Raw genomic sequence first — 15,134 nt, forward strand, 5'->3', positions numbered from 1 at the left:
AACATTGTGTGCAAATTGGTTCCATTTCTTGCAAGTCTGCAAAATGGAATTTGGGAATCCCAAAGTACATATTTATTTATTTATTTTAATTCCATTTATATCCCGCCCTTCTCCGAAGACATATGGATTGGGACACTAAGGATTGAGGGCAGTCTCAACATTAGCTGGCTGCAGAACCCAGATTTATGTTGCAGGCGAGTATGGAAGCTCAAGATGGATTCCCCCCCCCTTATACTGAATGTTGGAAGAACTCCCAAATGACTGCTGCATTGGGATATAGTTGGCTGGCATACATTTACTCAATTGTGTGAGGGGGTGAAACTCCTATTCTGTTCTCTCCCCAAGTTAAGAGTACAATAAAAAGGGAGATAGATCTTTCTGCTCAGCTCTGTCACAGATGGTTAGTTGGCTCCTGCAATCCTACCGAAGCCACATTTTTCAGAATGTTCTTGACCTTCACAGTCAAGCTACCCTCCTTAACTAAACAATTGCATGACTGCTGAAGCAATTCTTCAAAGCTATTTTAAGCTGTACCAGGCAGTGAAGATGCTTCTCAGTGCTTTTGCCTTGAAGTACAGGTGGGAGAAGATGAAAGAAGATGAGTAGGACAGAGCAAACCACGTAGAAGATAGTTAATGACATGAGGAATTACTTCAGAGTAATTTATTATTGCCGGCCTATAGCCAGGAATTTTGCCAGACTAAAGCACTCTACCTATGCTCCTTGGGAAAGACCCCACCTCCCTCCGGTGAATCTGCACTACATTCCACCACAGTAAGAGAGCATCATCTGTTGTTCGTGCTTGTACTCTCCATTTAAGTCCATCTGAATGTTAATTAGCCTTACCCCAAAAGTTCTTGTTGAAAAGAATGGCAACCCAAATGGCAAAACTAGTACCTTAGCAGAGACAAAAGGTGAGTGCTCCCCTCTTAACCTCCCACATTAGGACACCAGTCTGGATGGCTTTCTCCTGCAAAGCTGGCAATTTGGGAAGTACAACATTGCATTTAATGGTAAAAAAATATGCAATTAGATGAATGCGTAGCCTGACCCTTGGTATTTCCATAAGCTTTCCGTCAGCAAGAAATTCAAAGTTGTTTTAACCATACCCTATTGGCTGACTATTTGGGGCCCTTTACAATGCACTTCCTTTTTGATGGGATCAGTAATTCCATTCATTTTGGTTACAATATTCCTCTTCTAAATTACGTTCTCCGTTTTTAGCTGAAGATAGATGACAGGAGTCAAGAGCCCTTGAACTGAACAGCTCCTTCTGACTCTCCTCCCACTTGTTCAAGCCAGATATCCATCTGATGTGGAGCTTTTCCCACTGTTGAAATGAGTGTCATCACCCCATCCTTGAAGTGACAGAAAACCATTCAAGAACAAAATTGACTGTCCCCATTGCTTCTAGTCCCATTGTTCCAGGCATCTAATCTCCCTCCAAAACAACAGTGATAAGCCTAATTAATGTCATATGTCATGAGGCTGCTGTTGGATGGTAGCAGAATGGGGGGGGGGTTAACAGGGACACAGATGAGAATAATTTGGGCTTTGTCTTGTGCATAAGCTGGGGATCACATAAAGGCAAGGTCATAGGGACATGGCAAAAAATAGATAATATAGCCAGATTCAAGTGAGAAAAGGTTCCTAATCAAGACAATAAGCCTGAGTCAAAGATGACATTTCAGATAGGCAGAGGAGCTATCAGCCTGGGACACATTCACCCAGAAGTCAGTCCCATTGCATTCCATGGGATTTAGGAAATGCATTTTATGTGGCTGCCTGGGTGTCAGATGTAACTTGTTAGGGAAAGAAACTAATGCAGGCTCCATCCCGCAGTTTCTCTTCGGAATGACATTTCTTTCCTTGCAGCCTTTCCCCACTGCTGAGTTAAAATGATATTTAGTCATTCCTGAGTCACGACAAGGCCAGCATAACATTTGCTGCCTCTGATCTCCATTACCAATTTTTCTCCTGCTTTCAACATATCACAAGCCAGAAAGGAAAGCTTCGCTAATCAGAAGCCAGAAGGTTTTCACTTCCGAGCTCTGCCTAACCTCTCTCAGCTGGTTTGTTTGACCTTCCTTTTACATCATATTTGCACATTTCCTAAAATTAAATAATTAATTTTTTTAAAAAAATCGATTGGAAAATAAAAGGGCTGAAAGAATTTCAGAGAGGAGGGAATTCCTGCCATCAATGTACAACCCGCTAGGTCATCTAGAATAATTGAAATGGACTAGCCCAGGGGCGAGCAACCTTGGCTCTTTTATGACTGGCTCAGGAATTCTGGGAGTTGAAGTCCACGAGTCATAAAAGAGCCAAGGTTGCCTACCCCGTGGACTAGCCCATGGACACTGTGCTTTCTTATATACTTGTGGGAGGGGGAACATTGAAATTGACAAATAGAGGGGAAATGCCAAACAGCTACAAACCCAAAGCCTTGTGTTCCTCAGCTAAAAGGGTGTTCTGCTATCTTCCTTCTATTATGTATTTATTTCATCTGCCTTTATTATTTTTTACAAATAACTCAAGTTGGCAAACATACCTAATACACCTTCCTCCTCCTATTTGCCCAACAACAACCCTATGAGGTGGGTTGGGCTGAGAATGATTGGCCCAAGGTCACCCAGCTGGCTTTCATGGCTAAGGCAGGCCTAGAACTCACAGACTCCCACTTTCTAGCTAAGTGCCTTAACCGCTAGGCCAATCTATTTGGTGGAAACCTAAAGACAAATTGATATCAGAAACAGAGAGGTATTGGGAGGTAACAGATTTGAAAGGAACTGGGGAAACAAAGTATTAATAGAGAGGGCAGAGACACAGCTACTTCTGATTTATACAGAAGATAATATATGTAACTCAAGGTTGAATTGTGGAGTCCTTGATGCTCTTTGAGTTTGGTTGTTTGTTTATAGAAGTTTCATTACCACCGGTGCTAGTGATTGTGGAGTTTGCTCCCAACTTATACGCAGTAGGTTGCTCTGCCAGTGTTGATGGGGGTGTAGATTTCTCCTTGGTAGTTCCTTGATTAGGCTATTGGTTTTTGCTTATTAATTGGTTCTACTTAGAACAATGTGAATATCATCTAGCCATTAAGCATTTACCAAGCTGGGCATCCAATACATTCTTAAAATCAAGTCCACAGCCCTAGGCAATTCATACACAATTCTGTTGATTTTGTTGGGAGAATAAAGCATACTGTATGTCTAGAAGTGATTATGTGCCACCCAGAGTTACAGTGGAGTTGGGCAACCTTATTCTTTTAAAATAGTAACAGCAGCAACAACAGCAGTGATAAATAATGTGCTCTACCACTCTGTATCCTGAGAAGCAGATAAAATAAGTGGGATCAGCAAAAGCAAGGCTTATGGGAAGTACTCCATGGTGAATTCTTCTAGGGTACTAATTCTTGTGGGATTAAACTCTTTATATTAACCAAAATATTTGCAAAACCAAAGAGCACTTCCAGGCATTGCTTGCACTGAACTTTCATGTTGTCACTTTCCATTTATAATCCTTCTCTCTATCCTGAGAGGCTATTTTTAAGGGAGAGAAAAACCGCTAAAGGAAGAGGCTTCCAAGCCACCATACTGCACAATGCCTTTTCACCATGAGAGCTCCAAAAAAAAAGTAATGGTAGCTTGAATGCAATTCAAAATCAAGACAAGCAAAATGGAGTGACTGCATGCACACTTACACTTTTCCAGACTCCTGAAGCATCTCTAACCACTGGGTTTGCTCATAAGCTGATTCTGCTGCTAGTACAATGTTGCCCTAAAAAAATAATAATCATAAACACCATTTTTTCCTCAAGAGAAACTGGAATGTAAACACAGCTGATCAAAGGGGGAAAACAAACAACCACTACTATTACAAAAAGAAGACTATCTGGGAATACATATATCAGTTTTACTTGCATGACTTTCCCAGACTAATACTGGAAATAACAAATGTTGCACGAACAATTTGCATTGATCCCTGGAAAGCAGTAAGGAAAGTTAACCAATTGAAAGTGATGGTCTGCAAACAAATGAAAAATCTTAGGGACTTCTAATGTCACAGCTAATAGTTCCCTTTACTAGCTGTTACACTTATGTGAATAAACTACCAAAGGGAAATCAGATTAACAGAATAACTGAGTTGGAAGGAAACTTGGATGTCTTCTAGTCCAACCCCCTGCTTACGGAGGGGACTCTATACTATTCTGGACAAACGGTGGTCCAGTCTCTTTTTAAAAACCTCCAGTGATGGAGCAGTGTTTTGCTGCCTGAGCATCTCCGCTGCATGCTTATGTTGGGCCATCTACTTCTTTACTGTCTAATTAGAAACTTGGTGCAGTATTAAAATGTATTAAGTGGAACAAGAAAAAAAACAACACTTTACATGGAAGTCCTCGTGAGAGATTTTCATGGCATAAGGCATATTGGATTCTTCTTTGGCTTCTACGATGCAACCACCAAGAGGTATGACACCCTGAGGAGGCACCAAAGATATTTCAGACAATTGGTTAAAATCACCAGTGAGAAGTGACATGATGCAGTTAGTGACATGATGCAGTTAGACTAGATAAGATTGAGAGATGGGCATCCTCATAGAGCTAATGATAACAGATACATATATACAGGAAGTCTTATATATCTTTGGCTTATAAACAGCCCTTAGTAGTTATAAACGGGCTGACTGTGGTACTCAAAATGACAAATTTATTTATTTATTTACTTACTTACTTATTTAATATACCGCCTATCTCATCATTTGGAGCAAATCTGGCTGAGTGGCTGACTGGCAACAAGATCTGACTTGAAAAGGCAGTTGGCAGATGGCACACATCCCCCACCCCCTGCAAATCAATGAACCACTGAAGCTACACAATTTTATTTTATTCCTTTTTTGTAAATAAAAACCAAAGTCTTCAGTAAAGATAAGAAATCTTTTGGTCCCCAAATTTTAGAAGCAAATAAATCCAGTTAGATTAAGGTTATTCTTTCAGTGTTTTAACTCCCCTGGATAGTCAGCCACCGCTATTCTTAAGAGGATGGGATAGAAGTTCTCTTCCCTCTCTCATCACAGGGGGGAAGATACTTTGGGCAGCTTTTGTAGGAAAAGAAAATACTTAGGATTGAAGAGAGGTTCAGATCTCACCCAGTCTCATCCACGCTGCTTTAGAAGTGCCTGGTGGTAAGTCTGACTTTGGCTGTCTGCAGCCTAGTGACGGGCCATATTTCTATGGCCAGTCTTTCGTCCACTGGTTTGGAGGGCTGCCCTGGATCAAGCAGAAGGGCTACCGCCCTCCTGTGATCAAACAGGGGTCCACTTCTTGCTTGTTGCCCCTACAGGGTGACTCTTGACCCTTTCCAGGGTCTCCCAGCAAAGCAAAACCAAACGCAGCAGATGGAGCTCATCTTCCGGCAGCCGCAGCAGCCGCAATGACAAACCGGAAGTCTGTGCAGCCTGTTTTCAATGGTTCCTGAAAGCATGATATGGCTGCAGCAGTTCCTCAGCTAGAGAAAGAGGAATGCTGTCCTCTTTTTGTCCATTTTGAGTGGTGTCATGCTCCTGTATTTTTCTGACTACATAATAAGACAAATATTTGACTAAATAACCTGTTCCTATTTACATACAAATTCAACTTAAGGATAGAGTTAGGAACAGAACTCTTTCTTAATCCCGGGACTTGCTGTACCTCAGGTTCAAGGTTCACTTAGCTCACAGATACTAACACACACTCTCAGCTACAACACCTCCACTATGTGAGGTACTTTGTAAAGAAAATTATCTGAAAGAAAATAAGGCTTATTAAAGGAAGGTATTTCCAGACAGATCAGTTCTATCTCTGACTGAATACTGAACATTGTGAATTTATTTTCTCCTTTTTTCCCATATCTTGGCATTATGGAAAGAAAATAAGTGGAAACAGTAAAAATCATAAGCTGGTAATGACTGAAAGTTATCCTTGTCGTCTTCTGTAAATGAGGAGGGTTGTTTACATAAAGACTTGTCTGGAAGCTCTCTTAGCTTCCCTGATCAATAAGGAACCTCTTCCAAAAAGAAAAAGGTGTAGAAATAATTCAAACACGTTGTTGGCAGTTGCAAACTCTTCAATAGTGAGTGTTTGGCCACTGTTTTCCATGCACTGGTCTCTTCTATCTATTGCAATGTATTTCTTCTTGGTGTCCATTCTTTTAAAATTTCTTCAACATTTTAATTAATGACAAATTCAGTAGATAGATCATATATTTGGGGCAGTTACGCTAAACATAGAGAGAAGAGAAACTCTTCAAGCGTGGCATCCTATTGCTGGAATACTCTTAAGGTGACTTATCTAGAGCCACCTGTATTCCCCCCCCCCCCGCCCTCAGTGGCAGTGAAGATGATTCTCTTTATCAGAACCTTCGGCATTCACAAGAACTGGATGGTCAAAGATATTTCATCTTCTATGCAAAATGTGCTTGGTTTGCTTTGTGCTTATTTCAGATGAGCTGAGTCATGAGCATTTCCCATCAGCAAAAGAAGGAAGGGATTTCCGTGGATTTATCAGCCCCCTATAGCCTTCTGAAACCTGCCTTGCTCAAAATTTGGCATGAGATACTACAGGAGAATGTGGAATTGGTGAAAATCATGTTGTATATCCTTAACCGCATTGGGGAGAAAGAAGTCTTTAAAGTCTAAAGCTTGCTGTGATAATATTTTATATAAAAATATAAACATGTGATAATTTGTACTGGTGTTTCTACTAAAATGTCAGTAGTAAAGATGGTTTTTTAAACAAATCTATTAAACAACAAACTATAAAATGTACGTAAAAGAATGACATGGAAGCAGTAGAGCATAGATCAGGATCAGCTGGTAAATCTCTTAAGTTACAAGGTGTAGATGAAAAGTACTTTTGACTGTCAATTAATCATAAAGACAGAAAATACATGGAGGTTGCCTGTTTTCTAAATGAGAGTGATGAAAAGAAGAAAGGTTGGGGAACAACAGAAGCATACCCAAAGAACTGTACACTCTGTTCCCAGGCTAACCATATACTGGTACATTTAGCGGCACTTTTTATTTAAAGGCATAAGGGCATAATCACCCCTGTTATGTACTGGGCTCTTAAAGAATACCACATGGGTTGCTGGAGCAGCCAACGGCTCTCCAGCAACCCAGACTACAAGTCTCCTGTGCTGCAATTGGCTATCTCCAGGCGGCAATGGTTGATTCAAACCTATTGCCTGCCGCCCAGGGGCTAGACTATATATTGTGGCTAGTTGCAGCCTTTTCTCCAGTGCAGTTTCTGCATGAAGTAAACTATGAGTTACCTTGTACTCAGCTTCGCGTCTTCACTCCTGCGCCAAAGAACCTGCTATTTAACAGTGGCAACGAAGGTGGGATCCTGCTTCACTGATTAAGAGTTGAAGTCTACGAGGGAAAGGCAGCGCACGCCGGAGGGAAAAGGCATTTCCCCCCCCTCTCTCAAGGTCGGCTAGCAAGCTACGCTAGCAACCTCGTGCTCAGTGGACTCATTCCCTGAGCCTGGAAGCAGGATCCAGAAGAACACAGGAACCAGCAAAAGAATGCCAAAGGTCGGGAAACTGAGAGAATTCAACGTGAAACACCCGGAGGAATGGCCGTCATATCTATCACAAGTAGAAAACTACCTCAGGGCCAATCAGTTTGCGGAAGAAGGACTGAAGGCCGCAATGCTACTCTGTGTGTGCGGCCCAGCAACCTTTGATTTGGCTGAGAACCTTTTCGTGCCACCACCGATCGAAGCAGTCTCCTATGCAGACCTCAAAAACAAGCTAACCGGGCACTTCCAGCCCAAGATGTCTGAAATGGCTTGGCGGTTCAAGTTTGACCAAAGAGTGCAGCAACCGGGTGAATCAGCTTCTGAGTTCATAGCAGGCCTGAGGCAGGCCGCACGCCTTTGCAAATTTTCAAATTTAGAAGAGCGACTACGAGACCGGCTCATCTGCAGCCTATGGGACAGAACTCTTCAGCAGAGACTCTTTGCTAGGCCAAATTTAACGTTTTCTGAAGCACAAGATGAGGTGATGGCTGACGAAGCTGCTGGGGGCGCCGTTCAAACAGTGCAGCCCACCAAATCGACAAAGTTTGAAGAAACGGTCCACTGTGAGGACGTCAAATGCACCGAAGAATTCTCCAAGGAGGAAGAACCTGAAATCAACCGACTCCAAAAGCAGCCCAACACGCAACACCGAAACAGCCAGCAGCGAGAGGACAATTACAAGGCAGTTCTCTTACTGAGATGTAAGGGGTGCGGCGGCAACCATTTTCGCACCAACTGCAGATTTCGATCAGCCACGTGCAGAGCTTGCGGAAGGACAGTGGTTTGCAGAGCCCACCAGAGAGACCGGCCACCCAAAAACCAGTCGGAAGAACCGACTAGGAGAGGTACTGGGGCCCAGTGTCCAGTTAGTGTGGGTTTTTTCAGAAGCCATAGAAGCGTATGCCGCACCGGGGCTCGACGCCCCCTCAAGCCCAAACTTAAGCTCATGATAGATCTACAAGGAGTTCCACGTAAGATGGAATTGGACTCTGGCTCTGCAGTTTCAATTATTTCTCAAGACACTTTTAACTTCGTGTGTAGGCACAGTAACAATTGGGCCAAACTAAGACCCTCAGATATAATCCTAACGGATTTTCAAACGCTCATGTTAAAGTTATGGGAGAAGCCACTTTGTTGGTAAAGTTTAAAGGGTTTTTGGGGCACCTGGATGTAATAGTAGTAGGGGGCCAGAGAACGAGTCTCATTGGACTTGATTGGTTTGATGCCTTAGGTATTCAGATTATTGGCATAAACCAGATGCAAACTGCAGACCTCGCATCAGTATGCGAGGAATATGCAGATGTTTTTGATTCAACCCTAGGCACATACACAGGCCCGCCTATCTCATTTAAGTTAGATCCTAACTTAGTTCCAATCAGGGTTAAGCCTCGTAGGGTCCCCTTTGCCTTAAAACATAAAATTGATTCTGAAATCGATAAGCTCGTAGAACAGGGCATGTTACAGCTTGTTGATGGTGGGGAGTGGGAAACTCCTATAGTCACCCCATTTAAAGCCAACGGGGAAGTTCACATTTGTGCTGACTATAAATGCACACTAAATAAAGCCCACAAGCAACATGCTTACCTGGTCCCAGTGGTCAATCATATTTTAGCCTCCTTGCAAGGGGGTACTATTTTTGCTAAACTTTTTAGCACAGGCCTATCAGCAATTGTTGATGAGGCCACAGCTGTGGCTCATATGATCATGACTCAGAGGGGGGCTTTCAAAGTTAAACGCTTACAGTTTGGAGTCAGTGTTGCACCGGGTATTTTTCAGGGAATCATGGAGCGTACACTCAAGGGTATTCAGGGCATCTGCCCTTATTTTGATGATGTTCTTATTGCAGGGGAATCTTCGCGAAGCAGGCCTCAAATTAAAAAAGAACAAGTGTAGTATTGGGGTTTCTTCAACAGAATTCCTGGGTTTCCGAATTGATGCTAACGGCATTCACCCCGCTGATTCTAAAGTAAAGGCCATTAAAATGGCTCCTAGGCCCAAATCAAAAGGAGAGCTACAAGCATTCTTGGGCCTCCTAAACATCTATCACACATTTATACCTCATAAGGCAGCAATAACAGAGCCCCTCCACAGGCCTCTAGATAAGAAAGCTCCATGGAAATGGACTAACTTACATGAAAAAAGTTTCCAGGACTTAAAAGCACTATTGTCAGAAAAGTCCACTGTAACTCACTACAAAGAGTCTAAACCTGTATGTCTTGCATGTGATGCATCTCCCTATGGGGTGGGGGCAGTTTTAAGTCACATAGAAAAAAAAGGGAAACAGGTTCCTATAGCATTTTACACAAGGACATTGTCCTCTGCTGAGTGCAACTATGCTCAGATTGACAAAGAGGCCCTAGCCATCATTGCTGGAATAAAAGAATTCCATGACTATTTATATGGCAGGGATTTCACGGTATACACTGACCACAAACCTCTGTTGGCACTTTTCACAACAGACAAACAAACCCCCCACATACTATCTCCAAGAATGCTGAGATGGTCTATTTTCCTATCTACATACAATTTTAAATTAATTCACAAACCGGGCAAGGAAATGGGCCATGCTGATGGCCTCAGCAGACTACCACTGCCACTAATGGATCCTGATCCAGCTCCTGCTGCTAGAATACTGTCCATACAGGACATACCTGAGTTTCCCCTCCATGCAGGGGACATTGCTGCTGAAACTGCCACAGATAAAATACTTAGTAGAGTGTTGTCATGGGTATACACGTGCTGGTTGGATAAAAGTCCAGGCTCAGAATTTCAGAGCTATTTTTTCAGGAGGCATGAGTTATCTGCCCATAAAGGGTGCATTTTATGGGGAAACAGAGTCATAATTCCCACTTCCCTAAGAGACAGGATTTTACAATCATTACATGAAGGCCATCAAGGCATTGTCAGAATGAAAGCTTTAACTAGAAGCTACCTCTGGTGGCCTGGCCTTGATAAGGCCATTGAGGCTCAAATCCATGGTTGTTATACATGCCAGCAATCTAGGCCTGAAATGCCACAGGCTCCAGTTCACAGGTAGGAGGAAATGCACACTCCCTGGTCTAGGGTTCACATAGACTACGCTGGCCCTTTCAGGGACAGCTCTTCCTTATAGAGGGTGGATAGCCACTCAAAATGGCTGGAAGTAATTCCAATTCCTAACATGACTACTGCTAGGACCATACAGGTGCTGAGAAAACTCTTTGCCACACATGGGTTGCCAGATGTCTTAGTTTCAGACAATGGGGCCCAATTCACTGCTGCTGAATTTCAGGCCTTCCTTAGAGCTAATCTCATCAGACATGCAATGTCTGCGCCTTTTCATCCATCTTCTAATGGTCAAGCTGAACGCCTGGTGAGGACAACAAAGGAAGCACTCAAGCGCATTGTCACAGGTGACTGGCATCACAGATTGGCAGATTTTTTACTCTGCCAGCATTCTACTCCCTGCACTGTCACAGGTAAAAGTCCTGCAGAACTACGTTGGGGGAGGTGTTTGATTACTAAACTGGACAGGTTGCATCCAGATAGAGTGGCAGCAGAAGCCTCTCAACCAAAACCCCTGAGGGGGCTGCACATGGGCGATTGGGTTTGGGCCAGGAACTATGGTCATGGGAATCTGTGGGTTCCTGGTCAAATTACCAAGGCATCCGGACCCCTATCTTATGAAGTGGGGTTGGAGGGAGGGAGAGTTGTCAGACGACACATTGATCAGCTCAGGAAATGGTTTCCAGAATGGCCACTAAGTGAGGACTGTGTCATAAGTCCCTCCCAAGGTCCTCAAACCTGCGGCCAAGCCAGTCCTCACATAGACTATCAGGACTTTTCCTTCTTAACTGAGGCAGAACTGGAGGGAGAACTGGGGAGCCCTGGAGTGCAACATGGGTCCCCTGAAGGAGCAAGCCAACCAAACTTCAGCAACCACTGTGCCTACTCTGCCGAACAGTCTGACTCTGGGGTGGGCCAATCTGGAGAGGCCAGCCAGAGTGCATCGAATCCCCTTGATCCAGGAGCACAAAGGGACACAAGTCTACCCAGCCCACTGGGTAAGCTGGTAGACCACAAAGTGATGGGAACTCCAAGACGTTCCTCTAGGGCACACAAGCCTCCTTCATATCTTGCAGATTACGTTGTAAAATAAAGAGTTATATATTGTAGTAATTCCTCTTGCCACTACAGTACAGAAACTAGTGCTATGATGTAACTGTCTAATAGTGCCATTTTTGAAGCCTATTCATTGAGATGTTGTTTAATAACATTGTAACCTACATTTTTTTTTACTTTTATTATTATTATCACTTTTATTTTAGTGTGTTTGGATAATGAGTCTTGACAATTATGGAGACTAATTGGTGTTATTATGGTCTGGTCTAAGAGGGGAGGGGTGTTATGTACTGGGCTCTTAAAGAATACCATGTGGGTGGCTCTCCAGCAACCCAGACTACAAGTCTCCTGTGCTGCAATTGGCTGTCTCCAGGTGGCAATGGTTGATTCAAACCTATTGGCTGCTGCCCAGGGGCTAGACTATATATTGCGGCTAGTTGCAGCCTTTTCTCCAGTACAGTTTCTGCATGAAATAAACTATGAGTTACCTTGTACTCAGCTTCGTGTCTTCATTCCTGCACCAAAGAACCCGCTATTTAACAATCCCCATGAATTATTACTGAGTTTCTGAATAAAAACAAAGTGAATGTCAAAAGCCTTAAGCCAGTCCACTCTGAATGCATAGCCACACAGATGTCTTATGTTTCTGAGATACCTAATATTCAGGGTGTTCAGAAAAGGGAGTAAACTTGCAAGAATAAGAAGTATAGAATGGAGAAACTTTATTTACTTACAGGAAGTTCTTGATTAATGACAGTCATTGGGACTAGGAACTCTCTTGCTACAATCATAAAGTATGATATCACATGACTGCATTGACTTATGATGGCAAATTCCAGCAGCTCCAGTTCTGGATGTTAAGCATTAGCATACCATTTAGACTTATATACCACTTCATAGTGCTTTTACAGCCCTCTCTAAGCAATTTACAGAGTCAGTGTATTGCCCCCAACAATTTGAGTCCTCATTTTAGCAACCTCGGAAGGATGGAAGGCTGAGTCAACCTTGAGCCGGTCAGAATAGAACTGCTGGCAATGAGAATACAGAGTTAGCCTGCAATACTGCATTCCAACCACTGCACCACCACAGCTCTTTAAGCAACTCTTGTGCTGACTTACCCATTGATTTTGCTTGTTGGAAGCCAGCTGTGTAGTTCACAATTCTGCTCATGTGACCACGGGATGCTGCAACCATCATAATTGTTAGCTGGATGCCAAGCATCCAAATTGCAACCATGTGATTGCGGGGACGTTATGTTGGCTGCAATTTTCAGGATTGGCTATAGGTGTCATTCAGTGCCACTGTAACTTTGAACAGTTGCTGAATGGATGGTTCTTAATGGAGGACTATCTGTATTTATTTACCTATTGAACCTATGTACTGCTCAGTTCCTAATGGCTCTGAGTTGCTTACGTCAAGAAACAAATATTAAAATAGAATCAATCAGTCAATCAAAACAATCACTCCAGATGCCCCCACACAGTCCTGGTTGTACTCAAATGTTTTTTGAAATGCCACAACTTCAAGGCTTTTTGGAAGCTGAACAAGGAAAAGGTAATCTGGATTTCAAGGGGATTAAAAATTGCATGCTATATTTGATTGTTTACTCTCCAGGTAATCTTAAATGCACCATGCAGGTTCATTTACATTTTTTAAATGTTCATTTTAAGTACACAAATATATGTATTGTGAAGCAGAAATCCAGTCGTTCTAGATGCCCTTCTAACAAGACTCTATCTGAATGTTGCTAACCTTTGGATGGATATTGAAGTACCGATTATTTTCAAAGTTCTTCTTTTCACTCTCAGCATAGTAAAGCAGAAAACTTTCCTTGATGATAAAGAATCTGAAAAAGAAATATTTCTTTACATAAAATTTTAATTCTCCAACAGGCAATGGTAACATGTAGTTATTTAAACCCTGGTGGGTGCCATGGTCCACAATGTAGTACAGGGGTCTTCAAACTTGGTCCTTTCATGACTTGTGGACTTCAACTCCCAAAATTCCTCAGCCAGGGTGGCTGAGGAATTCTGGGAGTTGAAGTCCATAGTCATGAAAGGGCCAAGTTTGAAGACCCCTGATATACAGTAGTAGAAAGTGCTGATCTACCTGAATGGGTATGGATTGGCTTTTACGTAAGTCTAGCCATTTTTTAATAATATCTTTTGCTATTCTGCTAATTTCATTTTGAGGAAACTTGCCTTTTACCTGCACATGCTATTTTGCACTGTAGTGATTATAATCCATTGATTTCCATTCTTAAGCTTAAAAGAAGATAGCTGAATTACCTTTTCAGTATTTTTTCAAGTCTAAGTTTTGATACCTATATGCCAATTCCAGAAAAATTACATATACCCGTACTATTACACACTGAATCTTGGGGGGAGGGAGGGGGGGAAGTAATGTGGTACTTTTAAATATTTAGTTTTTAAAAATGCCTTCTATATCAGTTCCCTTTATAGAAAATTTGGAAGCAGTTAAAAATTTTGAATTCCTTCTCAAAGAAAAACAGTTAAAAAAGTATACAGGTAGTCTTTGATTACTGGCTGCTTTGTTTTACAACAATCTGAAGTTGCAACAGTGTTAAAAAAAACAAAGCTTGTGACCCTTCCTTGCATTTATGACCCTTTCAATGATCACGACTGCCATTTGTGTGTTTCTGAACTAGCTTGTAACAAACAGAGTAAATACAGAAGGCAGAAGTAAAATTGCTTTGCTTAATGAGCAAAGAGGAAGTGAAGTTGTAAGTCTGTCACAGTCACCTGATGATTCAACTAGTGTCTGTGCAGTTTAGCAGTGGAGTTGGAGCAGTGGTTCCAATTGTGGTCACTGAGAACTACCTGTATTGAGAGAATTAGTGGCTGGGTAAAGTCACTGCAAAGAGGTGAATTTCTTTAAAAAGAAATGCTAAAACATATCAATGTTATGTACTTGGTGATATATGAGAAGTGTCTTCACATCATCAAATTCAGCTTAGTAGTTATATCTCAGGGAGTAAATATAAATGTACTCCCTTGTACTTCTCAGAGTAATGATTCACTCTAGCCATTACAAATGTACAAACAACATTCATTCAAGACCAGTGGTGGGAATCATCCGGTTTGCACCACTTTGGCACAACTGGTAGCTAATTTTTTGTTGCCCACGCCTAGAATGGACTTCTGGAAGCGGCATCCATACAGAGAACCAGTTGTTCACATATCTGAATCCCACCACTGCTGAAGACATATTGTACATAATGTACCAAATGTATAATGAGGTTGTGGGAAGTCAGGGCCTGCCAGAGAACTAAATATTAAAAAGGGCAGAATATAATATTTCCTCAAAGGATCTTAAAAAGGTAGAAAAGCATGCCCAGTTTTTCTTATTAGCCCCAGGTCTCCCTCCCTCACACAGAAACCGGCTCTGTAGAAATCCAGATATCATAATCCTTTCAGAAAGACTGGCACCTGGAAGCTTAGATATGATGGGA

At 42.2% G+C, this 15,134-nt stretch overlaps 1 protein-coding gene across 2 annotated transcripts in view; it reads right to left on the minus strand.

Moving 5' to 3' along the window:
• Positions 1–15,134, minus strand: part of PLEKHD1 (pleckstrin homology and coiled-coil domain containing D1) — a 60,407-nt gene that overhangs the window by 39,843 nt on the left and 5,430 nt on the right. For both annotated transcript variants that reach the window (XR_014027160.1, XM_081333264.1), the window contains exons 2-4: positions 13,415–13,508; positions 4,390–4,479; positions 3,704–3,780 (exon numbers count right to left, since the gene is read on the minus strand). Coding sequence is in view for 1 of the 2 variants with exons in the window: in XM_081333264.1 (XP_081189390.1) it covers positions 3,704–3,780; positions 4,390–4,479; positions 13,415–13,508 (261 nt within the window). In the remaining variant the exon portion in view is untranslated. The remainder of the gene's footprint in view (positions 1–3,703; positions 3,781–4,389; positions 4,480–13,414; positions 13,509–15,134) is intronic.

This window comes from Vipera berus, assembly GCF_964194415.1.
Source record: "Vipera berus genome assembly, chromosome: 1".
Taxonomy (NCBI): Eukaryota; Metazoa; Chordata; class Lepidosauria; order Squamata; family Viperidae; genus Vipera; species Vipera berus.